The 26616-nt window shown below is 41.6% G+C and overlaps 2 protein-coding genes and 1 pseudogene across 6 annotated transcripts in view; 1 reads left to right on the plus strand and 2 right to left on the minus strand.

Moving 5' to 3' along the window:
• The window catches only part of DMC1 (DNA meiotic recombinase 1), a 39895-nt gene extending 24849 nt beyond the window's left edge, over window positions 1-15046 (minus strand). For 2 of the 5 annotated variants that reach the window (XM_019664661.1, XM_019664657.1), the window contains exons 1-5: window positions 4079-4335; window positions 2676-2759; window positions 2051-2095; window positions 975-1121; window positions 120-202 (exon numbers count right to left, since the gene is read on the minus strand). In XM_019664661.1, the coding sequence (XP_019520206.1) occupies window positions 120-202; window positions 975-1121; window positions 2051-2095; window positions 2676-2726 (326 nt within the window). In that variant the 5' untranslated portion in view covers window positions 2727-2759; window positions 4079-4335. The other 3 variants (XM_019664658.1, XM_019664659.1, XM_019664660.1) reach the window with 3 other exon arrangements.
• The window catches only part of FAM227A (family with sequence similarity 227 member A), a 51105-nt gene continuing 35638 nt past the window's right edge, over window positions 11150-26616 (minus strand). The window contains exons 12-16 of the mRNA XM_019664663.1: window positions 24403-24560; window positions 22539-22691; window positions 20105-20242; window positions 14978-15103; window positions 11150-11241 (exon numbers count right to left, since the gene is read on the minus strand). Of these exons, the coding sequence (XP_019520208.1) occupies window positions 11166-11241; window positions 14978-15103; window positions 20105-20242; window positions 22539-22691; window positions 24403-24560 (651 nt within the window). The 3' untranslated portion in view covers window positions 11150-11165. The remainder of the gene's footprint in view (window positions 11242-14977; window positions 15104-20104; window positions 20243-22538; window positions 22692-24402; window positions 24561-26616) is intronic.
• Window positions 19565-20024, plus strand: LOC109394468 (40S ribosomal protein S24 pseudogene; annotated as a pseudogene).

Consider the following 26616-nt stretch of genomic DNA (forward strand, 5'->3'; position numbering starts at 1 on the left):
AAAAAAAAAGAAGACGCTATTACTTCTACTTATAGTAGAAACAACAGCCAGATAGAAGAAAATAAATATAGTATTTCAACGATGGTGCTTAGTGGTTATAAAATACATGAGATACACACTCAAATTCCTGGCTTCCAGTGGTAATATGGAAAACCATCTTCCTCTTCTCACTATACTCAAAGGCAGTCAAGAATCCTGGTTCCTACAGAAAGACAAAAAGAAAATTTCAAAAAGGATATAAGATGATGGTTTTAATTTCAAATGCTGCTGAAAAATAATACTTGATTATCAATCAGGGTCATCATTTGACATGAACTACAGTTCATTTGTTTTTTTAAGGCAGCACAAAATCGTGGTTAACACAGGCTCTTGAGCCACCTTACCTAGGTGGTTGTTTATTTGTTTGTTTGTTTATTTCAGTTACAGTTGACATTCAATATTTAGTTTCAGACATACAGCATAATGGTTAGGTTCATACATATCTCAACCGCACACATGCAGACCCAACCACTGTCACGTCTTTTTCTAACCCAATACTCTCTTATCAATTGGCCTATATACACCAGGAGAGAGAGAGAGCAACTTTTCTGGTGCTAACCACTTTGTAGCAGCCATAGATATAATATTTGAGGAGACAAAACAAAAATAAGGTAAAAACAAAAATGAAGAGGAGAAAGAAAGGCAGAGAAAAAGAAAGAAAGAAAAAGTAATATAAAGGGAGATGAAAAGAAAAGTTTGGTAAAAATAGTTATCTTCAGAGTGTTCCAGGTCTCTTAACCCCTGTCTCAATCTTTCAGAAATTAATTGCTGTTGCTTTGAAACTAAAGGGATAAAAAGTTAACATGGGGAGAATAATACACGGTGGATCTACGGGAACTCAGAGTTTCCATAATAGTTTCTAGTGTTCATAATGAGAAAGACTACAGAGACAGGGCCCTTCTAAGCTGAAACAACAAAGAATGAATTTTGCTTACAATAAGTTTGTTGGCTGCCTCTTTAATCTTGTCCACTTTTGCTTCTGAGAGCCCTTTGACATTGCATAGGGCTCTTCTTGTTGTCATTTGTATCCCTTTGATGGTACAGATTCCTACTGACTTCAGTTTCTTAATGTCAGCCACATTCTGTAAATAAAAGAATGGAGCAGACTGATGAAATACCAGTCTGAAAAACTCCCATAGTATGTCATGCGCTTTTGTGTCCATGTCCTTCCACCATGATGCCAATTTTATACAAGTAGCCAGGTGGAACCCACCCACCATGTAGCCAAATGTTCTGGAAATATCTGAGTAGAACATACCCAGCACGCTGCCAAATGTTCTGGCTGTGCCCTGATTTCCCAAGAATGTTAGTAAGACCACGGCAATGTAACAAGGAATTTTTAAAAAAGTCTGTTGGTAGAAAAGCTAGCAAATTTATCACACATTCACCCCCTCAGTTCAGCTCCTTCCTTCTACAGAACTTCATTACCAATATGTTCTTTCAAAATTTTTAAAGATTTTTTTTTTCCTCTACCCTTGGAGAATGCAAAGAAACTACATCACCAAAGGACCAGGATTTTCTCTGGCTCTTATTTTCTAAATCCAGCTGGAAGAGATTAAATGTGAGGCTTCAAAAGATAATGTCAGAGAAGTTTTACTATCAACTGATTGCTGTTCAAATTCATCTAGTTTGTTATTCAAAGTCTGGATTTCTGTAAACATCATTTGCTCTGATCACTCCAAAAATTCCAACAAATCTGAATTTTCTGTTGATGAAGACAGCTGACGTAGAGAGCTCTGAATACCTCTAGTTGAACGAGTGTTTCTCAACCAGGGGCAATTTTGCTCTGTGGGGACACTTGACAATGTCTGGAAAAATTTTCGGTTGTCACAACTAGAAGGGCACTACCCACATATGGTGAGTAGTCAGAAGCCAGGGATGCTGTTAAACACTCTACAGTACACAGGACAGCCCCCCACAACAGAGAATTGCCCAGTCCCAAATGTCAATAGGGTCAAGGCCAAGAAATCCTGAACTGGACAATTTCACACAACATTGAAAAAATACTTACAATTCCATGTTTTTGTAATAGGTCAATGTCTTGAAACAAAGATTCCTAAAGGCGATGGAACAGAAAAAAAATGGAGTTTCGATTCTTCATATTCAACTGTTTTATATCTTTTAAAGAGTTAATTCAATATTATGGCCATTCCAAATGACTCAAATTCCACTTTTCTAGACAGATAAGGTCAATAATGCTTTTACAAACACATTGTTACATACTTAGAAGAAGAGCCAACATTGTAAGGGCTGGGAAGTTCAATGCTTTTGTCATGGCCTCTTCAAATTTTGAAGACCTTAACCCAAAGGGGTGCAACAGCATTTAATCTATTTTTAAATACGTTTTCTCAACCTTCTTCCCCACCAGACCTTGCCCCCGTTCCTCTGCCATTTAGTACCAGTATGCATAGGTACCAATATGGCCACACCAGTTGTTAAATTATTAAAATACTTTCATGCCAGTTGCTAAGTACCTAATCTTAGCACTCCTTGCCAAACAAGTTGTAATATTGCCTCTCTCTAGAACTATGTTTTATTTCTACTCTCAGTTTCTAAAAATAGTACCTAACAAAGAAGTAACTTCATTTTTGTGGAATGACTGAATGTCTACATATCTTCCAATATTCTTGCAATACCTCTTCATCTTGGAGTCCTGGTTCTTCCATCACAACTTGATCTTCCTTCATATTGAAAGGCGAGCAGCAGAAAAATAATCAATTCTGGGAAAATAAGAAATATTATTTAAGAAGCAGTCAGATCATATAGTACAAAATCCTCTGCCCAGCGACCTTGATTTCATTTCAAAGTCACCGACGACCAGGACAATTAGAGAAACACTTAGTTTGGAACGACTGGGCTGGCCTATCTTCTTTCTGCTGGGCATGTGGCATTATTTCTTTTGGGGGTGTATGTACGTGGGGGCGAGGGACTTAGTTTCTTCTCTCGTTCCTTAAAACTGCTCACTTTTTATCATCTTTTGATTTCCGATAGCACAGTTAACCATGGCTGTCTGGTAATTATCTTTTTTATTATCTTGGAAGGTTATTTAGAATTGCGTATTGCTATTTAACCTTTCGGGTTAGCTACACTCTAAGAAATTTGACCTTATGTCATTCGTCCTGTATCCTCCCTGGCTCCTAAACTTAGTCTACCCTCAATAAATAGATTTTATTTTTCTCATATATGATGAATGCCTTCCTGCTTGCTAGTTATGAACGGGCTCTTTTGTAACATATCATTTTGCTTCACGAAATATTAGATGCATTTTGTATTTACTAATTTCATGTTTGTTTGTTTTTAATTTAAAATGATGGTGGATCCCGAAGACAATATTAGAGCCAGCCAATGAGCAGTCTTTAACACTGTAGCGGTTGTTTTAAGATCTCAGGAATCTACAAGGCATGGCTGTGTTCATTAGAATAAAATGTGGCCCAAGTAATCCATTTTCTCGGTCTAGTCCATCTCCTCACTTAATGCCAAAATCAGGGGTTGAGGCCCAACAGAAGGGGAACAAATTGCTATACCTCTAAACAGCAAATTAACCCAGGCAAACAAGGAAACGGTTAATGTGATCTTCCGGAATGCTGTCCCTCAGTTAATTATATATATGATTACACAAAATTCCACACTGACTGTCCTCGTTATAGAAAAACAATTTCTACTCCCCTTGATAAAACAAAAGGATTGTTCTCTATCGTTCTGGAGTAGCAACTGACGGACGGAACAGTTGGAGGGGTCCCGGACACCTCGGTTTACAGGCGCCGGAAGCTGTGCCCCACCTAGGGGAGGGCGGTCCAGGTCACCCCCTTGGCCTCCCTCAGCAGGAGGCCTGGCCCCGCGTCCTCGGCCGGACGTTTTCCTAACACCTGATTCCCTCATAAGGAGGCCAAGGGGGCCTCTTCAAGACAGGTCCGACTTGATTTAAAATTAGGACGCTGGACATCCCTCGAGATCAATGAGATTCCCTCCCCGGGGTTGAGGGAGGGACGCATGACGCCACTAAGTGGCCCAGGGCCCAGCCACGACCACCAGCCATTACCAAAGAAGGGAACCGTGGCGTTTCCCCTCAGAGTCTTCACACGCTTCCCTTTCTTCCACAAACCCCGCTCGCATCCACAGTCTCCCTGAGGTTTTCAAGGTGAATCCTTTCCGCCCCCCGCCCAGGCTTTCCAGGCCTCAGGGATTCCAACTCAGAACCAGAACGCGGAGACCGCCCGCCCGCGCGTCGCGGACCAGGAGGTTTGGGGCCAACCCGAGCGGTTAGGCGCGCGCAGGACGCGCACACGTCGAGGACCGAGGGGGCGGGCCTACGGTGGGCGGGGCGGAGGGAGAGGGAGGAGCAGAGGTGGTTGTGGGCGGGGCCTTGGGCGGGGCCGAGAGCGGGGCCGGGTCCCAGGGAAGAGGGAGCTAGGAATTGCGGCGAAAGCTCTGCGGGCAGCGCGCTGGGGTGAGGGAGGGTCGCTGAGGTGGAGAAAGCGTGCTGAGGAGAGGAACTTTGATGGAAGCGGAGCCTGGGGCGTCCCTTGAGATGAGGGAGTCCTCTGAGGGGGCACTAAGGAGACGTGTCGAAATCAGGGGGTGCATGTACTGGGGTGGGCGCGAGGTGAAGACAGGAGGCTGTGAGAAAGAAGGCCCTAAGGTGGGGGGTGTTCTGAGATGAAGAGAGGCCCGTGGGAAGGGGACATGAGGTGAAAGACCTCGAGGCAGAGAGGCCTGCAGAGCGGAGATGGCCGAGTGGCAGCAGGTGATGTGCAGAAGGCTTACCTACATGAGGACCCTCGGGTTAGAAGGTGGAATATGGAGGTCTTTCCCCCTCTTCAGGGCCTTTTCACGAACAGTTTTTCCTACCTGGCTTTCCTACCTGGCTTCACTAATACCTCAACGTTCCTAATTTCTCTTCTCTAAGGCTTTCTTGACCGTTTGCCACTCTCCAGTCTGTGAGTGAGGCGCCCAAGGCCCATTCAGGATGGAGAGTAATTATTTTCTTCGTCTTAAACTTGAAATTTTAAATAGACAACAGAAGCCAAACATATTTTGGTCCAGCTTTTAAATAGAAATTTCAGGCCAGCCTTCGTGCCAGCAGAGCTATATCTGGCAGCGTCATCTTCCTCCCCTTAAATGGAGACTGTTGAGGAGAGGCATGAAACATTTGAAAGAGCATCTGTTGAGGTGGAGGCTGTAATGTATCTTGGGTGAATATCTGTGCAAACAGTTTTTTGGGTTCAAGACCTAGTACAGGGTGACCCTTTTTCTTCAGTGTCTGAATCACTTTTTGCTGCAATAAATAGCAAAAAAAAAAAAATTCCCACAATAGCAGTTGGCATTTTGGAGGACACCCCCCCACACCTCCAACCCCCGGTGGATTGTTTAAAGAGCCAACAAATAACAGCTATAGCTTGGAAATTAATGCCCATTTTGGGGATGAACTGGAGAGTGCTAATAGGCTTTCACTTTGAGGACTCACCCAAAATAATTATAGCAATTTCTGAGCAACTTGTTAGATGGAGACATCGATTGTACGGAAGAGCTGCAAAGAGCACAGCAAGATGATTTAGGGAAATATAACATATGTAGCTTGGTGTAGTGACAGCTGGGAGAGAGAAATGTTCATAATATTTGAAGATTGTGTGCAGTACACTTAAAGAAACTAAAATGAGCTTGGTAATAAATTCACGAAGTGAGGATAAAAATCTTGTTTGAATATGATATTGATGGTTATGTACAACTTTTTAAACTTAAAACAAACAAGCAAACAAAAACCCTGGGGTAGTTAAAAACTACACTTGAAGACCTTTCCACTCAAATCAGGAAAAAGACGTCTTTCATTCATACAAAAATTCTGAACATGATGAAGGTGGAATTTCAAATCAGTGGGGAAATGATGAATTCATTGAATGGTGGTAGGACAACTAGGTAGCCATCTAGAAGAAAAATAAAATTAGAACCATACTTCACACCTTATACCAAAATGAATTCCAGATGGATCAAGAAATTAAATCTGAACAATAAAATAATAAAAGTGCTAGAAGAAAACATGAGACAATTATTTTTATTATCTCAGAATCTTTTTAAGTATGACACAAAACTCAGAAGCCATAAAAGACCTATAAAAATGACTACATTTTAAAAATCCTGCATGGCAAAATACTATTTTCCTTTTCTCGATATAGAGCATGGCAAGCCAGAACTTTTGTGTCAATTAGTAACCAATTAGTAATTGTGTCAATTAGCTTTTGCAATTTCTCGAAATTTTCAGCAAGTCCACAAGTTCTCTATAAAATTTTAAAAATTTGTGTCATTTTAATGATATTCTAAGAATTAAAAAAACAGGCAGTGGGATTACAGTGAAGACCTAAATTTTAAACCATTACACTTGACTGCCCCTCTGTGGACAACCACCTTATAATCAAATACAGGCATATGATTCCACTGCGTACATTTGAGTTTCCTCAAACTGGTACTGGTGGATATATGTTGGATATATATTCTTGGAGTTTCAAGAGCTCAAATTTGAGACATGCTTTAGTAGAGAACTAAAGAATGAAGGGTCATCACACACACAAAAAGAATTTCGCTGGGTACATCTCCCCTTAACATATTTCATTCATTCAAAAGATGTTTATTGAATTCCTACTATTTGTCAGACACTGTGCTAGTTGTTAGGTGCTAGGGATTCAACAGCAAACAAGATGCAAACCCTAGTGGGGGTTACAGATAAGTATAGGCAATTACAGTCATATATATATATATACACACACACACACACACACACACACACACACACACACACACAGAGGTTGCCAAAAAAATGTATACACATTTTAAGAAAGGAAAACTGTATTAAAATTGTAATACTACTCAATATATACCAATAACAAAAGATGAATACAAGTCACGTTTGACTTCAGCAATTACAAGTGGTGCTCAAAGTGGTTCCCATCAGCGTCCAGACACTTCTGATTACAGCGAACTACTGCTTGAGTGACGCTGACCGAAGTGTCCACGTGTATACATTTTTTTGGCACCCCCAGTATACCGAAACTCCCAACTTCAGGATAGCTGCTCAGAGAGGCATACCCATGACAGTTTATTTAACCAACAGCTCAGCCAGATTTATAGTACAATTCAGTCTTACTAGCTGGTGTAGTCTTGGGGAAATTATTTAACCTCTCTGTGTCTCAGTTTCCTCATCTGAAAACCAAGAGTAATATTAGTACTACCGAATTGTTGTGATAATTGAGTTAATACACTTGCAGTATTTGGGCTGCTGTGTGAGAATGGTTTGAAGGTGGTAGGAGAGAGGGCAAGGAGAATACCTAGGAGAACACTGTGAAAGTCCAAGTCAGGGATAATGGCGGCTTCAACCAAGTATGGCCTCAGTTGGAAAATGGACCTCATTCACAGGCCTAGGGGACAAGACAAAATAATGTATAGAAATTGGATTCATAGTGTGTACTCCATAGTAAATGCTTTTAATTTTTTTTATTATGGGCAATTTCAAATATATACAAAAATAAAATAGTATAATACCCCCATTATCCAGCTTCAGCAATTTTCAACACATGGCCAATCTTGTTTTACTTATATGTCCATCCACTTCCTTCCTCTCATATTATTTTGAAGTAAATTCCATGTCATGTAATTTCATCTGTAGCTATTCAGTATGTTTCTCTAAAAGGACTCTTTTTTAAAAATCACCATACTACCATTATCACACCTAAATATGAATTTTAATGTCTAATATCCAGGCAGCACTCAAATGTCCAATTGTCTCATAAATGCCATATATTTTTTTTAAGTTGGTTTCAACTGGGATCCAAAAAAATATATATCTACACATTGCAATTTATTGATGCCTTTTAAGTCTCTCTTAATTTATAGACAGATGATGGGTTACTTTGCTGTTTAGAGATATAGGTGGTAGTGACCTATCTTAGCAATTGGCTCCCCTTCCGTGGGGTCCCAACCCCTGATTTTGGTATTAAGTGAGGAGATGGAATAGACCAAGAAAATGGATTACTTGGGCTACATTTTATTCTAATGAACACAGTCATGCCTTGTAGATTCCTGAGATCTTAAAACAACTGCTACAGTGTTAAATCAAAGACTGCTCATTGGCTGGCTCTAATATTGTCTTCGGGATCCACCATAATTTTAAATTAAAAAAAACCACCATGAAATTAGTAAATACTAGTAAATACAAAATATATCTAAAGTTTTCTGAAGCAAAAAGATATATGTTACAAGAGAGCCCATTCATAATTAGCAAGCAGGAAGGCATTATCATATATGAGAAAAATAAAATCTATTTATTGAAGGCAGACTAAGTTTAGGAGCCAGGGAGGATACAGGACAAATGACATACGTCACAGTTCTTAGAGTGTTGCTAACCTGAAAGGTTAAAGAGCAATATGCAATTCTAATTAACCTTCTAAGATAATAAAAAGCATATTATCAGGCAGCCATGGTTATGCTAGAAGAAATCAAAAGATGATAAAAAGTGACCAGTTTTAAGGAAAGAGAGAAGAAACTAAGTCCCCCACCTCCTCATACATGCTCTATTCATAATCATTTCAAAATCAGAACTATAGGATTTTCACTTCATCTGTTCTAGTATAACATCTAAATTTCCTTTCTTTCATGTTGAGAATACTGGTTTCCAGCAACACTGGGAATGACAGAATTGGAGTATCATGCAATTACTCATGTGCTTTATCCCACTTTACAGTAAATGCTTGTTAAATGTTAGTTCTCTTTGATGCTCTGCCCCTCCCCTTATAAAGGGCAAAGGATTCCTTCTCATAATTTTCCCTTCTAATATTTACAGAGCAGAGACAGGTCTTTTCATCTCAAACTTCCTGAGAGACCTATGGTTATGAGTCCTAGGTAATTTCTGGAAAGGGTCCATGCAGGGCTGAGCTTAGACCCTAGTGCTGTGCAAAGGACTTTCTTGAAAAACAGCAATGCAGTTTGCCCTGGGCCCAGAAAAATCAGGACACCTCCTTTCTGGAGGTGGTAGACATAGATGGGTAAGTGGGCATTTACATCCACTGTGGTAAACGCTATCATAATGAGGGTGCAGGAAAGGCCGTCGGAGCACGCAGGAGGGGCACAAGTGTCAACTTTGCTGGTGGTGTATCAGGGAAGGCTTTCTGGAGGAGAGGACATCTACAAGGGGTCCAGAAGGAGAAGCCGGAATTAGCAAGGTAGGGAGTTAACATGGAGGAGGGAGAAGGAATATCCAGGTACAAAAGCAGCAACAGGCAAAAGGTCCAGAAATAGCATAGAGCATGGCTCCTCAGAAGAACTGCAAATAAAAAGCTGACTGTGGCCTGGGTGGTGAAGGGGAGGTGAGAGAAAGTGCTCTGGTCATCTGAGCCATACAGTGCCTTATACATGGCATGTGCTCAGCATGTCCTGGTCTCAGGAGAAGAGTATACTTTTTTTTTTTTTAAAGATTTTTATTGGGGAATTGGGGGGATGGGAACAGTGCTGGGGAATTAGGGGAAGGGGAACAGACAAGTTGCTGTCATTTTTGTTCTTCAATCTAGTTGTGGAGGATGTTGCTTCACTGGCCCAAGTTGGCACCGTCATTGTGCTCTTCCCTGGTAAGGCAGATCAGTCGTCGGCTTCTGGACAGCCACTCACTGCGGCTGCTGGCCGCTCACGCTGGCTGCTGGCTACACATGGTAGCCCATGGCAACCCACTACCACAGGGGCTGCAGCCTACGCCGTCGCCGGCGACTCATGGCAACCCAGCTCCAGGTTGAGCTGTTGTTCAGCATCTTAGCTGTGGAGGGCAGTGTCACTGGCCCTCATATGTGGGATCCGAACCGGGGCCCTCTGGCATCCCAAGCGAGTTCTTAACCATCGCGCCACTCGGCCGGCCCCGAGTATACTTTTTAACAGCAATGACAACAACAACAACAATAATAGTTGGTAGCAGTTACCAAGGGAAACATGTTACACCAGGAAATTTGTGTAAATTATGTCATTTAACCATCCCAACAACACTACCCTCCTAGGCAAGGATTCCTTTCTGCATTCAAGAAAACAAGTTCAGAAAGGTCAAGTCATGCAGCTACTAGGCCTAACGTCATACACCTATTACGAAGCACAACAGAGATTCAAAGCTAGGAATTTTCTGGGCCCAAAGCTTCAGCTCCTTCCCTATTACCCTTCCTCCATCCCTTTACCTGGGTGATAGTCTCCAAGGAAGTCACCTAGAGTTACACTCAGGGTTCAAGTGAAGATGCATATCTGTGGGAGACACTGGAGGTCCCAAGAATATTTGCTTCTTGGTTCAGGCAAACAGTCATCTGCTTGATGTCTTCCCTCTCAGCTACACCAAGTAGGCTGTTCTAACACAGAACAGGTCACTCCCTTGTGCTCTGAAGCCAAAATGATGCCAGCTAAGACTCTAAGCCCAGCTGCAGGTCCTTTTGCACACTGGCCCCTGTATCTCTGAGTCTCAGTGAAGTCTCTCTCGGCTTGCTTTTTCTTGGATTTCACACAGATCTCTAGCAAAGCATTAATGCATTTTTTGGTTTTTACATTCTGCCCCCTCTTCCAGACTGTGAGCCCCTTAAGGTCAGGGACTATGTTTTTATTCATCTCTGTATGCACAGGGACTAGTCCAGGCATGATATAGAATAGACAGCCAGTGAATGTTTGCTCAACCTCTCCAAGCCCCAGTGTCCTCCAAGGAAAAATGGGGTAACTACCATTTCAGGGGGCCACCAACGTAACCAAAATAATGTTAAAAAATGCCTTAATAGAGCACTCACCACATAGTAAGTACTCAATAAATGATGTCACCTATGATAACTATTACTAAGTTACATAATAATATTATATATTCCATGGTGTTATTATTAAACAAGTGAATGGAATAATTAGTAAGTAAATGCATGAGTGAATGAAGTGAATTAGCTTCAATTTAAATCCTGACTTTGACCCAGGTAGACGTGAACTTCAACACTCTTTGTCCCATGGACTGGAAATGATTAGATGTGCTGCAGTATTATTACTATTATTTTGTTTGTTTTGTAGTTTTTGTTTTAGATGAAACTCAACAACATGCATAGGCTTCATCCCAAAAGTTCTCCCAATTCTTGGACAAGGATTCATTCAGGTGAGCTGGAAGGCGAGAGGCTAAGGAAGAATACTTTCTTTTTGTACGTTGACTTCTTGGTGACCTCTCTGTGGATGAACCATAAAGACACAAACAGAAACAGATTTTAAAACCAGTGTGATCAAGAGAATAAAGAAGGGATTCCCCAATATATAGCCTAGAAGTCAGCCATCAGGAGGGAAGCAGGTGAGGGAAATACAGGTGCAATCGATAGACTATGTTAAGTGATTGTACTGGGAGGAGATTTAGACAACCAAGGGAGAAACTGGAGGTCAAGTGCAATAAATACATAAGGGGAAAAAAGTGAGAAAACAGGCAGATTAAAAAAGAGAGAGACTCAGTTCCAGGGATAGCCTGGAACTTTTCTTTTGCAAGAAAAGAAAAATAACCACAGTACACTCCGTGGCTCATGGCAATAGTATTAATGATATGATAACGCTGATTCGTGGTCCAACCAAAATCACAACAGAAACCCATAGGAAGGATGGGAGATGGGAAGGTGTGCATGTGAGAAAGAGCCTAGTCCTCACCTTTCCTAGTGAGAACGCCATGGATAAAAAGCCTAACACTGAAAAATCAAGGAGCAGAGCAGCATGAGATTTAGACATAAAGAGGAAAACAAATACCAGAACAATCAGTTAAGAAAGTGGAGCACTGGCCTAGTGGTGCGTTGGTTAAGAGTTGGCTTGGGATGCCAGCTCTGAGCAGCAGGGCCGCCGGTTGGAATCCCACATGGGCCAGTGACGCTGCGCCCTCTACAGCTAAGATGCTGAACAACAGCTTGACCTGGAGCTGGGCTGCCGTGAGTTGCCGGTGACGGCATAGGCTGCAGTGGAGCTGCAGTGGGCTGTCATAAGCTGGCGTGAGTGGCCTTCCAGAGGCCGGCGACCGATCTGCCTCACCCGGGAAGAGCGCAATGATCACAATACCAACATGGGCCAGTGAGGCGATGTCCTCCACAACTAGACTGAAGAACCAAAGGACAGCAACTTGTCTGTTCCCCTTCCCCGATTCCCCAACGCTGTTTCCCTCCCCCAATTCCCCAATAACGTCTTAAAAAAAAAAAGTGGAAAGTGTTGTTGCTGGGGAATGGGAAAAGGGTTCCAGGGGAGTGCAATTTTTGCAACAAGCTTTGTAGAACTATTAATTAGTTAATTTAATAAGCACTTATACTTACTTTGCATCAGGCATTGTTCTAAGTGCTTTACAAATGTGAACCAGTTTAATCCTCATAACAACTTTCTACTATACATGCTATTATCATCCCCATTTTACACATCAGGAAACTGAGATGCAGAGAAGTTAAATAACTGCTCAAGGTCACACGGCTAGTAGGTCATGGAGCTGGTATCTGACTCCAGAGCTGTCTCTCTATTTGATTCTTAAAGGATGATAACATATTATTTTAATTAAAATAAAAACAAAAAATTTAAAATCAGTGTGACCTTTTAAGAGGATTTATCCCTAACTTCATGAGTATAGAGAGCCAAAGTTCTAAAATGTGACCCGTCTGTTTTTTCTTATAAGAAATTCCCTAGACCTAGGCTGTGCTCTCTTCGAATGTGAAACTTTTGGAGCTTGGAGGCTCTTCCCTGTGGGTGCGAACTTGTGCGTTTTCTGGAGCTTCACCATTTCAGTGCCCAGTAGTGAGTGAGCAGGGTAAGGACTGCCCTAAGGGGTGAGCTGGCCCAGGGTCCAGAAAAACCAAGGAGTCCTGGGCTGGGCTAGGCCTGTGCTCTCAAGCAGGCATGCTCGAAGGCTTCCTGAATTAAGGAATGTAAGGAGTTTTAGGAAAAAAAAATAATAATATGATGCCTATTAATTATAGTTGGTTTCCATGCCAGGCTCATTATACGGATTAGCTGTTTCATACATAACACCCATCACACTTTTTTATGGCCAAGAAAACAGGCTAAGAGAACTTAGGTAACTTGACATAAAGTCACAGAGTGGGGCAGGGCAAAGATTCAAAACCCCAGATCTTTTTAGAGTCAAAGCTCCTTCTAGTGCTTCATCTTTTCCTGTGGGGGAAACTGAAAGGTAACTCCTTTACCTGATTAATTTTTACCTAAGGCTCTTCCAGAGTAGTCATATCTACCCCAAGATGGGTCCACAATGGAGCCATTGTGAGGAGAAGATATTGGAACTTCTGCTATTATCTCATCCTTATTTATGTATGTATGTATGTATGTATGTATGTATGTATGTATGTATGTATTTTATTGGGGAATTGAGGGAGGGGAACAGCATTGGGGAATCGGGGAAGGGGAACAGACAAGTTGCTGTCCTTTTGTTCTTCAGTCTAGTTGTGAAGGACGTTGCTTCACTGGCCCACATTGGTATTATCATTGCACTCTTCTCGGGTGAGGCAGTTGTTTGCTGGCCATTGTATGGCCGCTTATGGCGGTTCATGGCAGCTCACGAAAGCTCACGCCAGCTGCCGGCCAGCCACTGTAGCCTGTGCCGTCACTGGCGACTCGCAGCAGCCCAGCTCCAGGTTGAGCTGTTGTTCACCATCTTAGCTGTAGAGGGCACAGTGTCACTGGCCCTCATGTGGGATTCGAACCGGGGCCCTGCTGCTCAGAGCTGGTGTCCCAAGCCAACTCCTAACCAATGCACCACTCGGCTGGCCCTATCTCATCCTTTTTAATTTCTATTTTTATGCATGTTTTATAGTATACATACTATTATTAGTATTGAGCTAATACATATATATATATGTGATTTCTAAATAATTAATATATTATTAGGGGCTGAGTTCTCATAAATGTTTTACTGAGAGAGAGAAAGAGAGAGATAAGGTCAAGAAAGCTTGGGGACTATGATCAAGAGGTACAGCCAGGGTTCCACATAGAGGTAAATATTTGTGGAAAACTTTGCAAATCTTCCAAAACACATATATACTCCCTTTGTGAAGACCACCATCTACCTTCAGAGCTTTTAAAATCCAAATTTGACCATGTGGTTTCCCTATTTAATGTCTTTCAGTGGCTCTCCACAACCTAGCAAATAAAGTACTTCATGGAAATCCCTTTCATGATTTGTCCAGGGATCTTCCCAGGCTCACCATCCCTGGAAGCCCCTCACACACTTTCTTGATCTCCTGCCATGCTACTTCCAACCTCTGAGCTTTGCCTCCTCTGCCCCATCCACTGAGAATGCCAGTCTCTTTTCTCATCCCCCACCTTCTGCCTGGCAAACACCTGACTCAGGTGAAAGGCCACGACTTCTGTAAAATGTTTCTGCATGGCTCCAGGCTGTTGGGTTCTTTGTCCCATCTATCTAACAGCACCTCTGGAACTTATGGCATTGATTTGTTGATACATCTGCCTTCTCTCTACCAGACTGTGAGCCCCTTGAAAATAGGGAGTGTGTCTTAGCTGCAGTTATTTACTTAGTGTCTACTGCAGGGAACTTTTGAAACCTTTTCAAACCTGGGCTGGTTGCTGTATAAATTGCAGTGGATAATCTCTACCTCATATGGCTGTTATGAAGGTTAAAATGAGGTCATGTTGCTAATGTGTGTAGCTTAATGCTTGGCACAGAGTAACCATTTAATAAATGGTAACCATTATTATATTATAAATTAATAGTATTAGTTATAATGTTTTATATGAAATAAAGGGTAAAAGAGTAAATGCATGAATAAATGTAGTGAGCCAAGCAAAAAATTCTCCACTCCTATTTTTCACTCAGCCTAGGAAAAACTATAATGGACTCTTTCCTCTTTCCTGGGAATAGTTATTTCTATTTCTTAGTCTTTGGTCACAATTTAATTTTTCTCCTGTTGTTGCTCTACTTTACCTGGAATTAGAAATATCAAAGACTTCATAGGAGCTTTCTTGTCCTGGGGAAGAGAGTTCATCAGAGCTTGAAAGTGACAAGGGAGAATAGTTCAAATCCTGTCTCCCTTCCTTCTCCTCTTCCTTCCTGTGGGGCAAACAAAAAGGACATCAACAAAAATCAGCTCAAAACTTTCAGTGTGAGTTCTTCAAAGTTTTCACTGGAATCTCGATAGGTGTTGAAAGAAAAAGTTTACAAATCAACCAATAACACTGGCAATAGCAAAGAACTGAAGCAGAGGGCTGAACACACGATGGTGACATACTCATTCATTTTCCAAGCTGAGGACCTGTTGGGTGCCAGGCATTGGACTAGGCCCGGGGAAAACAAGGTCATCTAGGACAAAATTCCCGACTTCAAGGACAAACCTTCAATCTAGGGAGATGGACATGCAAATCTATGACTAAAGTAGGCTAAATTCTGTGGAGTGTGATCAGGAAAGTATAGAGCACATAATGGGTACCCTGAGTAGGCATGTCAAGGAAGACTTCCTGGAGGTGATGCCTGAGCTGAGTTTTAAGGGTCAGCTAGGGGTTAGTTAAATTAAGAAGTAGTTGAGGGATAGTGAAGTCTGATGGAACAACAGTAATGTTGGTAAATTAGACTGACTTGGCTTTTTATATTTCTGAGAATCTAAGGTGAATATCAGAAAGACTGTTAATGAGTCACCATTGATCCTATAAGATTCAAACAGGTGGGTCTCAAGTTAAATGGATATTATAAAAAAGATTGTGGTCTTTTTCTGGTTCGAAGGAAAATTCAAATTAGGGTCAATATTGGATGATTTCCTTGGGTAAATTTCTCAATTCATTAAGCTTTGGTTTCTTCATTTCTAAAATGGAGAGTATAACACCATCTATCTGTGATACAGATGGTTAGTTACTAACCCATCATCCACTCTCTCTTTTTTCTTTAGCAATGGAGCCACGTTTCATTTAAGATGGCAATGAGCCCAGATTAATAAACAAACAAACAAACAAACTACATTTTGCAGCCTCCTTTGAAACTAATATCATCATGTGACTAATAGCTGGCTCTTAAAATAAAGTGGTAATGTTATATGGTACTTCCAAGGAGGTTATTAAAAAGGGAGGAGGGATATGGGATTGACTACAAATGCGCATGAGGGATCTTTCTGGGGAAAGATCTTTGCAACTTTTTGAAAAAGTTGAAAAACTGGATTGTAATAATTGTTGCAAAACTCTGTAAATTTACAAAAAAATCATTGAATTCTATCCTTAAATGAGCAAATTTTATGGTGAATTATACCTCTATAATATTATAAAATAATAATTATTATACACTTATAAAAGAACATTTAAAATGTTTTTTAAAATAATTTTCTTAAAATGAAAGAAGGTGTGGTAGCCATGTTCTAGCAATGAGATGTAAGTGGAAATGTTGTTTGGGGCTTCTGGGAATGCCCCTTAAAAGAGAATGGGGGTATAGATTAAAAGTAAAGTAATAGAGAAAATATACCATACTAACACTAATCAAAAGACAACAGAAGTAGCTACACTAATTTCAGACAGAGCAGACTTTAAAACAAGGAAAGTTATAAGGCATAAAGAAGGGCATTATATAATGATAAAGGGATCAATTCTCCAAAAACATAATTCTGCATGTGTATGTTCCTAGCAATATAATGTCAAACTATACAAGGCAAAAACTGATTGAATTGCAGGACAAATATATGAATCCACTATCATCGTTGGAGACTTCAACACCCCTCTATCAGAATTGGGCAGATCCAGCAGGCAGAAAATCAGCAAGGACATAACTGAACTCAGCAATACCATTACTCAACTGGATATAATTGACATCCATAGACTACATCACCCAACAACAGCAGAATACACATTCCCCTCAAGCTCAGATGTAATATACATCATGATAGGCCACATTCTGGGCCAAAAAATATACCTTAACAAATTTAAAAGAATAGAAATCACACAATGTCTGTTCTCAGACCAAAATGGGATCAAATAAAAATCAGTAACAGAGAGATAGCTGAAAAACCCCCAAATACTTGGAGATTATACAATGTACTTCTGACTAACACATGGGTCAAAGAAGAGATCTCAGGGCCGGTCAAGTGGCTCAGTTGATTAAGAGCTCGCTCAAGAGTGTGAGCTCTGGGCAACAGCAGTTCAAGTCTGGGCCGGAGCTGAGCTGCCGCTGAGCTGCCAACAGGTAGCAGGATGGCTCAGGGAAAAAAAAGGAAGAGATCTCAACAGAAATTTTAAAATATTTTGAATGAACTAAATGAACATGAAAACACAACTTATCAAAATTTGTGGGATGCTGAACACAGTGCTTAGAGGGAAATTTATAGCATTATATGCATATATTAGAAAAGAAGAAAGCTCTAAAATCAATCATCTAGGTTTTCACCTTAGGAAACTAGAAAAATAAGAGCAAACAATTAAATCCAAAGTAAGAAAAAGAAAACAAATAATAAAAATTAGAGCAAAAATAAATGAAATTGCAAACAGGAAATCAAGAGAGAAAAATCAATAAAACCAAAAGCTGGTTCTTTGAAATACCAATAAAATTGAAAAGGCTAGTTAAGAAAAAAAGAGAACACAAATTACTAATATCAGAAATTAAAGAGGGAACATCACTATATATCCTATGAACATTAAAAAGATAAAGGAATACTATGAACAACTCTATGCACACAAATTAGAAAACCTAGATAAACTGGACCAATTCCTTGAAAGACACAATCTGCCAAAACTCACACAAGAAAATATACAGCACCTGAAAAAAAATATATATATATATATTAAATAAATTTAATAAAAACTTAACAGCCTTCTGAAACAGAAAGCAGTAGGCTCAGATGGGTTCAATGGTGAATTTAACCAAATATTTAAGGAAGAAATTATACCCATTATCTACAATCTCTTTCAGAAGGTAGAAGCAGAGGGACTATGTTCTATCTCATTCTATGAGTCAAGCATTCCCTGATACTAAAACCAGACAAAGACATTACAAGAAAACTATAGACCAGTGGTTCTCAACCTTCCTAATGCCACGCGACCCCTTAATACAGTTCCTCATGTTGTGGTGACCCCAACCATAAAATTATTTTCGTTGCTCCTCTATAACTGTAATTTTGCTACTGTTATGAATCGTAATGTAAATATCTTTTTGTTTTCCGATGGTCTTAGGCGACCCTTGTGAAAGGGTCATTCGACCCACAAAGGGGTCGCAACCCACAGGTTGAGAACCGCTGCTATAGACCAATATCTCTCATGAACATAGATGCAAACATCCTCAACAAAATATTAGCAAATTGAATCCAACAATGTATAAAAATAATTATACACCATGACCAAGTGGGTTTTCTCCCAGGTATGCAAGGCTGGCTCAACATTTGAAAATCAGTTAATATAATCCATCACATTAACAAGCTAAAGAAGAAAAATCACATTATTGTATCAATAGATGCAGAAAAAGCACTTTGAAAATCCAACAATTCATGATAAAATCTCAGTGAACTAAAAATAGGGTGGAACTACCTGAACTTGATAAAGAATATCTACACACACACACACACACACACACACACACACACACACGCACACACACAATGCAGCTAACATCATACTTAATGGTGAGAAACTTGAAGCTTTCCCACTAAGATCAGAAACAAGGCAAGGATGTCCGCTCTCACCACTGCTTTTCAACATTGTACTAGAAGTCCTAGCCAATGCAATAGGACAAGAAAAGGGATAAAATGTATACTGATTGGAAAGGAAAAAATAAAACTTTCACAAATGACATGATGACCTATGTAGAAAATCTAAAAGAACTGACAAAAAAACCCAAAAAAGAAAAAACATCAACAACAAAAAAACGCATCCTGGAAATAGTAAGTAATTACAGCATATTTGAAGGATATAAAGTTAATATAAAAGTCAATTCCTTTTCTATTTACCAGCAATGGACAAATGGAATCTGAAGTTAAAAACACAATATCATTTACATTAATACCCACAAAAATGAAATACTTAGGTGTAAATCTAACAAAACAACTACATAGGACATAGGCTCGGGGCTGTCTGAGGCCCTCATTCTTTCTCTGAGAACAGAGGCAGCTTGAAAAACAAGCCAGCACACAGAGGGCAAAATGGTCGCGAGAAGGAGGGAAAGATAACCTGAAAATATTATGGAGATCTTAGATCCAATGTGCCTGCAGCCAACTCGTCTGGGGCCCTCCTGGTCACTGAAGCCACTAGATTTCCCTAAAGCTCAAGCTAGTTTGAGCTGGTTTTCTAGCATTTGCAACCAAAATACATAACGTACAAATGCAATTCTGTACAAATATAGCCCTGTACAAATACAGTTCATAAAGTACAAATGCTTAGCACAGAGGGAACACTAAATCATTGGTAGCTCTTTCTACTACCATTAATAATAAAAAAATAAAATGAGAATTGAGGAACACATAAAAGCAAGTGAGTTTTTATGTATTCTTTTCCATGTATTAAGAATTCTTAGCTCTTTTCCTTCCTGGCTGCTTGAGGGCCGGCCGCCATCATGAACGACACAGTAACTGCCCGGACCAGGAAGTTCATGACCAATGGACCACGTCAACGGAAACAAATGGCCACCGACATCCTTCACCCTGGGGAGGCCATAGTACCTAAGACAGAAATTCGGGGAAAACTAGCCAAAATGTACAAGACCACACCAGATGTCATCTTTGTATTTGGATTCAGAACCCAATTTGGTGGTGGCAAGACAACTGGCTTTGGCATGATTTATGATCTCTGGGACGATGCAAAGAAAAATGAACCCAGACATAGACTTGCAAGACATGGCCCGCATGAGAAGAAAAAGATCTCAAGAAAACAGCGAATGGAACACAAGAACAGAATGAAGAAAGTGAGGGGGGGCGGCACAGGCCAGTGCTGGTGCTGCAAAAAGAAGTGAGGATTCGTCAGTGACTTTACCTGTGGCGACTGAGCAGATTTTCATGAGAGGACTAATAAACTAATAACTTTTATGTGGAAGAAAAAAAAGAATTCTTACATTGTTCACATTTCTACTTTCCCCATGGTCTTTTTTTGAACAAACCTTAAAAGAAGCATCTCCCTCTGATGGGTTTCTCTAGATTTCTTTTCAGGGGATTCCTCAGTGAAGGCTGAAGGTTGAATGACCATGTGGTTGGCCTTTTTTCTATCTATTTCTCTCTGGTCGATAATCTTCACCTCTCTGGAAGGAAATCATAGACACTTAGGGAAAAGGACTAAAGAGGCAGCATGGTCTTTTCTCCCCTATGTTTACATGTAAAGAGAGGCCAATATTTACAAATTCATTCATTACATCTGTCAAGAGCAGCTGACTGAAGCAGAGAGCTGACCACACAGCAGCAGCTCAGTCACCAAGCCCTTGCCATGTGGCAGAAGTCATACCAACCGTGGGGACACAGAAAGGAATAAGGGTGGTCCCTGAACTCAAGGAACACATACTCAGATAAGGAAGACAGGTGGGGAAATCCACAACCTGAGAGAAAGCTGGAGCATGAGCTTTGAGGAAAAGCTGAATTCAAGTTGGGGCTCAGCCACTCCCTGTGTGATCTTGGGCAAATGACTTCACCGCTCCATGCCAGTGTACTCATCTCAACAAGGCACACAGGTGCTTAGCACAGTGCCTGGTATATGGGAAGTGCTCAATAAATGTCGGCTGCTGCTGCTGGAGTTATTATAGGAGGTTTTCAGTGGAGTGTGTTTAGATAAGCTTGGGGTACACAATGGGAATGCTTAATTGGGTAATACACAAGCTGACTTTTGAAACGTGAGACTCAATGAGGAAACCGGCTATTGGCTTTCAAAGTAGACAAAATAGCAATACATATATATGTATACACTTAAGGAAGTAAGATGCTGTCATATACTTCTCTGCTGTGGTAGGCTAGATGTAGAAAGCCTGGTATTTAAAAACTAGCATTCAACGTGGCCTAAGCCAGTAGTTATTCCAACAATGGGAGTCTTTTCCCAAGAGAAAAATTGTGTTGACACAACATTCCCACTTTTGGGGTCTTCTGCCACAACCTTTTCTTAACTCTTTGGAGCCTGCTTCTGCTTGCCATGGAGAGACAAAAAAAAAACAACAAAAACCCCACAAAACCCAAGAAACCCAAACAGCCAATTGTCCTTGTTATGAAAAACTTGGATGTAATTCCTTGATAATATTTTCTATGTTGTCATTTCTTGAGATGGTGAAGCCTACGCGTCTTAGGCTCATATGTTCCTCTAGGAAAAGCACCTTTAGCTTGTATGTCAATCCTATGTTGAAACATTTCATAGGGTTCTTCAAAAGGCATTTTGAATTGTGGGTGCTCTGCCCCCAGACAAGTTTGAGGATCAGGGCTCTGAACTCACAAGAAAACGGATTCCCCAGCAGCAGAGGACACTGCTCCTTCATTGAGCTAGAGCCCCACCTGCATGTGCAAACCCGGCTCTTCCCCCACCTGGAGCAGAGACCCTGCCAAATAGCCGCTGGACTGCCTTTCTGCAGGGGGACTGCGCCAGGCCGCCCCAACTGCAAACTTTCCCACTCCACGTCCTGGTGCTGCATTGGACCCTGCGGTGTTCATGGAATGGGCTCACAGGTCTTGTCTCTAACAGCCATCATTTACTGGGCACTTCCTTTGGGCCGGGCACTGAGCTAGACGTCTCCTTTCACCCACACAATGACGTGAGTACTACTGTGAGTGTCCCTGTCATGCGGATGGTATCCAAGCCTCCCAGGGGCTCACTGATGGACCTAATTTACGCAGAGAGGGAGAGGGCTGTAACTGGAGCTTTGGTCTGTCCAACGTCAATGCCATTTGTTGAATGCCAGTTAGTGCTCCTAACTGATGTGCGATATTAGGGAAGTAAGTGGTAACTGATATCCGGAAAAAGCCCTAGCCCACCGAAGAGTAAATTCCACGTCATCGTGTGTCACCTTTGTTCTTGTTATGTCCACCATTAAAAAAAAATTTCTTATTTAAAATGTTATAATACTCTATAAAATTTATATATAAAAGTAAAGAAAGCAGTATAATTAACACCATTTACCCATTATCTAGTTTCAATAGCTATCAACATAAGACCAATCGTGACTCTTCTATTACTCCTTTTGCCTCCCCATCCCCACCCCAAGTGGGTTATTTTAAAGCAAATCCAAGACACCATGTCATTTCATCCATAAATACTTCATTATTATATGTTTAAGACATGACTCTTTTAAAAAACAACATAACTACAAAACTATGATATCATTTTCTTAAAAAAGGAACACACCAATAAAAGGAATGCCTTCATATCATCTAAGACCCAGCTATATTGAAATAAAATAAAATAAAAATCTGGTCTCTGTTACTGTGGAGTTTACATTCTGACCCCAAGAAAGCCGAACATGCTGAAGATGTTACAGGGCTAGGCCCCCCAATGACAAATTATGATGACGTGCTCCAGTAGACAAATGCTGAAACACTGCCACTCCCCTAAAGCCTCTTTCATACCTGAGGAAGTTGTCTTGCAGTTCTTTCAGGTACTCATTAAAATATTTCCATTCATTCCCGTGGAGCCGGTTCAACTGCCTGAGGATGTCCCTCCGCTTCTTCATGTGGTTCAGGGTCAGGTTGATGACATCAGCATAGGTCAGGCTGCTCTCAGTGGCTTTCGTGGTCAAGGAAAACCCTACCCTGTCAGTCTGTATCGACTGTCAGCATTACCAGTGAGAGGCGCCTAGTGCACGGGGAGGAGGGCGGGGGAGGTGGCAGAGTGGGGAAACTGATCTTTGCCTCTGGAAGAGACAGTGGAAGTCCGAGCAGGAAATGACTCTTCCTGCTCTTTGACCGTGGCCTGCTTTGGAAAGAGGCTGTTCTCTCGGTGACAAGACCATTCCCTATCTTTCAATGAAGCCCTTCTCTCTTCCTGCTGAAGGAAGGGCAGGCTAGGGAATGCTGCCTACAATTCCTGCTCTATTATCACAGTGGTGAATAGGAAGAGATTCCCACTTTCCTTTCCTTTCCGGCCCAATCCCTCATTCCCTATCTCCTCTTTGTATGTCGAAAAATTCTCTCTGCCTCCCCGCACCCTTCCATCCCTTCTGGATGGGTCAGAATCTCAGCTACACTCGTCACAAGTGGTGGGAACTCAGACGTGTCATCCTCTGTCTCCAGTTCCTCCTCTATAAAGTGGGGATAATTGTACCTACCTTAGATGATGTTAATAATAATGATAGTTATTATTTATTTAGTACCACCTGTATACCATTTAATCCTGCAACACTATTGATCTGGTATAAATGTCGTTATTTTAGGAAGGAAATGATGAAGATATTGAGCTCAGAGGTTCAGCTGGGCACATGAGATCTTAAGGCCAGTGGGCTGCTGAGCTGGGACTAAAATCCAGGGCTGTGTATCCCCAACCCAGGCTCCTTCCACTCCACTCCACTGTCTTTACAGAACAATGAGATGCTATGCGGGGATGCATTTTATAAACAATAAAGCACTATGAATTGTGAGTTGTTATTCTCTGCCTAGAGACATATAAATATAATAGGTTTGTGGATGTGAGGTGCTATATAGGGTAGTAGCCACCAGTCCTACATAGTTCATTATGAAAGCTGCTCCTGATGGGAGCTATATGCAGAGGCACCTTTCAGGCACTTGTCACCTGCCAGGCACTATGCTAAGCCGTTTCCTCGATTGTGCGAGTTCTCTGCAAAACAGGCCTCTGAGGCAGGTACTGTTATCCCCATTTTATAAATGAAACAATGAGGCTCAGAGAGAAACTGGAATTTGTCTAAGATCACTCAACTAGTAAGCGGCTGAGTTGGTTCTTGGGTCCCCATCTATTTGAATCCATGTTCTGACCCTCTGTGATAAGCTGCCAAGACTCAGGACACCAGCATGTCACACCTGTTTACTTAAGATCTGAGCTTTTTACCAAATCCTTAGGATAAATGCCAAAGGGGCCAGGAATTTGCTGATGGGTCTGGGGGAAGGGTGTGTGGGAGAGGGTGTTAGAAGAAACACACACCTAGACACCAAAATTCCTGATCAATAAATGCTCCGGGGTCAGTGAGCATCTGAGAGGCATTACCAAGTAGCCAAGGATGTCAGGTACCTAGGTGGCCCATTCATTCTGGTAGATGGGAAGAGATGTCACACACAGGGAGACTCAACTTGCCCAGAGTGCCAGGCAGGCAGCTCGTGAGGCAGATGTGGAACTAAACTAAGCAAGATTCTGAGCCACCCCTGACCTTCTGTGTACCAGGTGCTGTGCGAAGGGCTGGATGCCAATCCCTCAGCCTTGCTTCTGGGATCAGGAAGCAGTGGCCTGGAGTAATGTGTGCCCCGCCCATGGAGGAAAGGATATGGGATGGACGTGGTTTTTTCCCTCCTGACTATCAACACATCCTGGCCATGCTGCCGCAGAGTGACATAGTTATGGAGGAAGTACACAATCAGAGGGCTTTTCCCATAAATGTTGAAGAGGTTTGATGTTATCTCAGGGATTTTGCAGGCAGGGTGAGACTGGGTGGGAAAGAGAGAGGGAAAAAATAAAGGATATGGCCATTTTTACAGCATGCATTAAGAAATGTAAAGGTACTCATGTGCTTTGATCTGGTAACTCCAGTTTTAGGATGCTGTCCTAAGGAAATTACCCAAAATAAAGAAAAACATCTTAGGGGTCGGCAGAGTGGCGAGTTGGTTAAGAATTGGCTTGGGAATGGCAGCTCTGAGCAGGAGGGCCCTAGTTTGGATCCCACATGAGGGCCAGTGATGCTGCGCCCTCTACAGATAAGATGGTGAACAACAGCTCCACCTGGAGCTGGGCTGCCATGAGTCGTTGGCAACAGTGTAGGCTGTGGTGAGGCTGGCTGGCAGCGGGCGTGAGCTTTTGTGAGCTTTTGTGAGCTGCAGTGAGCGGTCATCCAATGGCCGGTGAGCGACTGCCTCACCCGGGAAGAGCACAATGATAATACCAACATGGGCCAGTGAAGCGACGTCCTCCACAACTAGACTGAAGAACCAAAGGACAGCAACTTGTCTGCTCCCCTTCCCCGATTCCCCAGTGCTGTTTCCCTCCCCCAATTCCCCAAAAATTCTTTAAAAAAAACCCCAAAAAACATCTTAGGCACTACAGACATTTTTACTATAAGAAAAGATTAGAATAACCTAAATTCAAGAAGATATTAATATCTCTACCCATAGGAATAGTATGCCACTGCTAAAATGTTTATGAAGAGTTGATAAAATATCGTTTCAGGTATAATAGTACAATATATTTAAATAATTGCGATGTAAAATTGGGTAGTTAATATATATTTTATGTGAACTAAATGTAATTATATGAAATAATTGGGTAAAAAAATAGATGAGAGCCTGGAAGCATAGTTACCAAAATGTTAACCATTCATTCAGCAAATATTTCTTGGGTGATTACTAGTATACACACTTTTCTAGGCGCTGGAGATTCAGCCAATAACAAGGTAAAGCCCAGCCCTCGTACAGGTTGCATTATAGTTGAGACAGAAACAAGAAACAAATCAACAAAATAAAAGAATAGCATGATATTATAGAGTGAGCGCTCCAGATAAGAATCAAGAAGGGCAGGGGTGAAGGGTGGAGTGAAGGGGAGGGTGGGGAGGAGCCGAGTCCTCCATGGGGCGGTCAGGGAGGGCTGCCCTGGGGAGGCACAGTCCTGGCAGATCCCACATGACGGGAGGCCCATCAGTGTGATATTCCAGGCAAAGGGGACAGCAAGTGCAAGGGACTCTGAGGCAGACAAGAGCCTGGTGTGGCTAGGGGGCAAAAACAAAGCCTGCGCAGCTCAAATGGAGAATAAATGATGAAACTGAAGAGGGAGTGGGGGCTCTGGGCCAGGGGAAGCAGTTAAGATCTTTTCTCAGTGTGACAGAAGCCACTAGAAGGTTCTGATCTGGGGTCAACATAATCTGATTGATTTTTTTTCTCAAGATCCCTTTGACTGGTGTGTGGAGAAATGACTGCAGTGGGTAAGAGTGGATGTGAAAAGAGCAGTTGGGAGGCCTCTGCAGAGGTTGGGGGGCTGATGGGGCTGGGACCGGGCAGTAGGGAGAAGGGTAAGAAGTGATGGAACTTGTACTATATTATGAAAGCAGAACTGGCAGGATTTGCTGATGGATTCCATGTGGGTGTGAGAATGAGAGGAGTCAAGGATGACTCCAAAGGTTTAGGTGCCAGTTGCTGAAGAGGGAAGACCTGGGGAGGAACGGAGGATGGAGGACGTGGAAAATCAAGAGGGGCGAGCTACATTTGAGATGCTAACCAACAACCAAGAGGAAATAGATCAGGAAGGAGTGAATTGCTTTCCTTCCCTATATTTCTTTGCCTTTTTCCAAAAATGACAATAATGATTATGTCCTACTTTTGTATTTAAAGAAACAATACCTTTTATTTTGAAGAAGCGGTTGTAATTTAACCAAACAATACTTCTGTCTCATGAATTTAGGCTGAAAAAGCATCTAACCACACTATTCTCTAATCCTAGATTTTTTTTTTTTTGGAGATAAGGGATGGCTTTTCCTTTTTTTTTTTTTTTTAATTG

The sequence above is a fragment of the Hipposideros armiger genome, unplaced genomic scaffold (genome assembly GCF_001890085.2).
Source record: "Hipposideros armiger isolate ML-2016 unplaced genomic scaffold, ASM189008v1 scaffold_426, whole genome shotgun sequence".
NCBI lineage: Eukaryota > Metazoa > Chordata > Mammalia > Chiroptera > Hipposideridae > Hipposideros > Hipposideros armiger.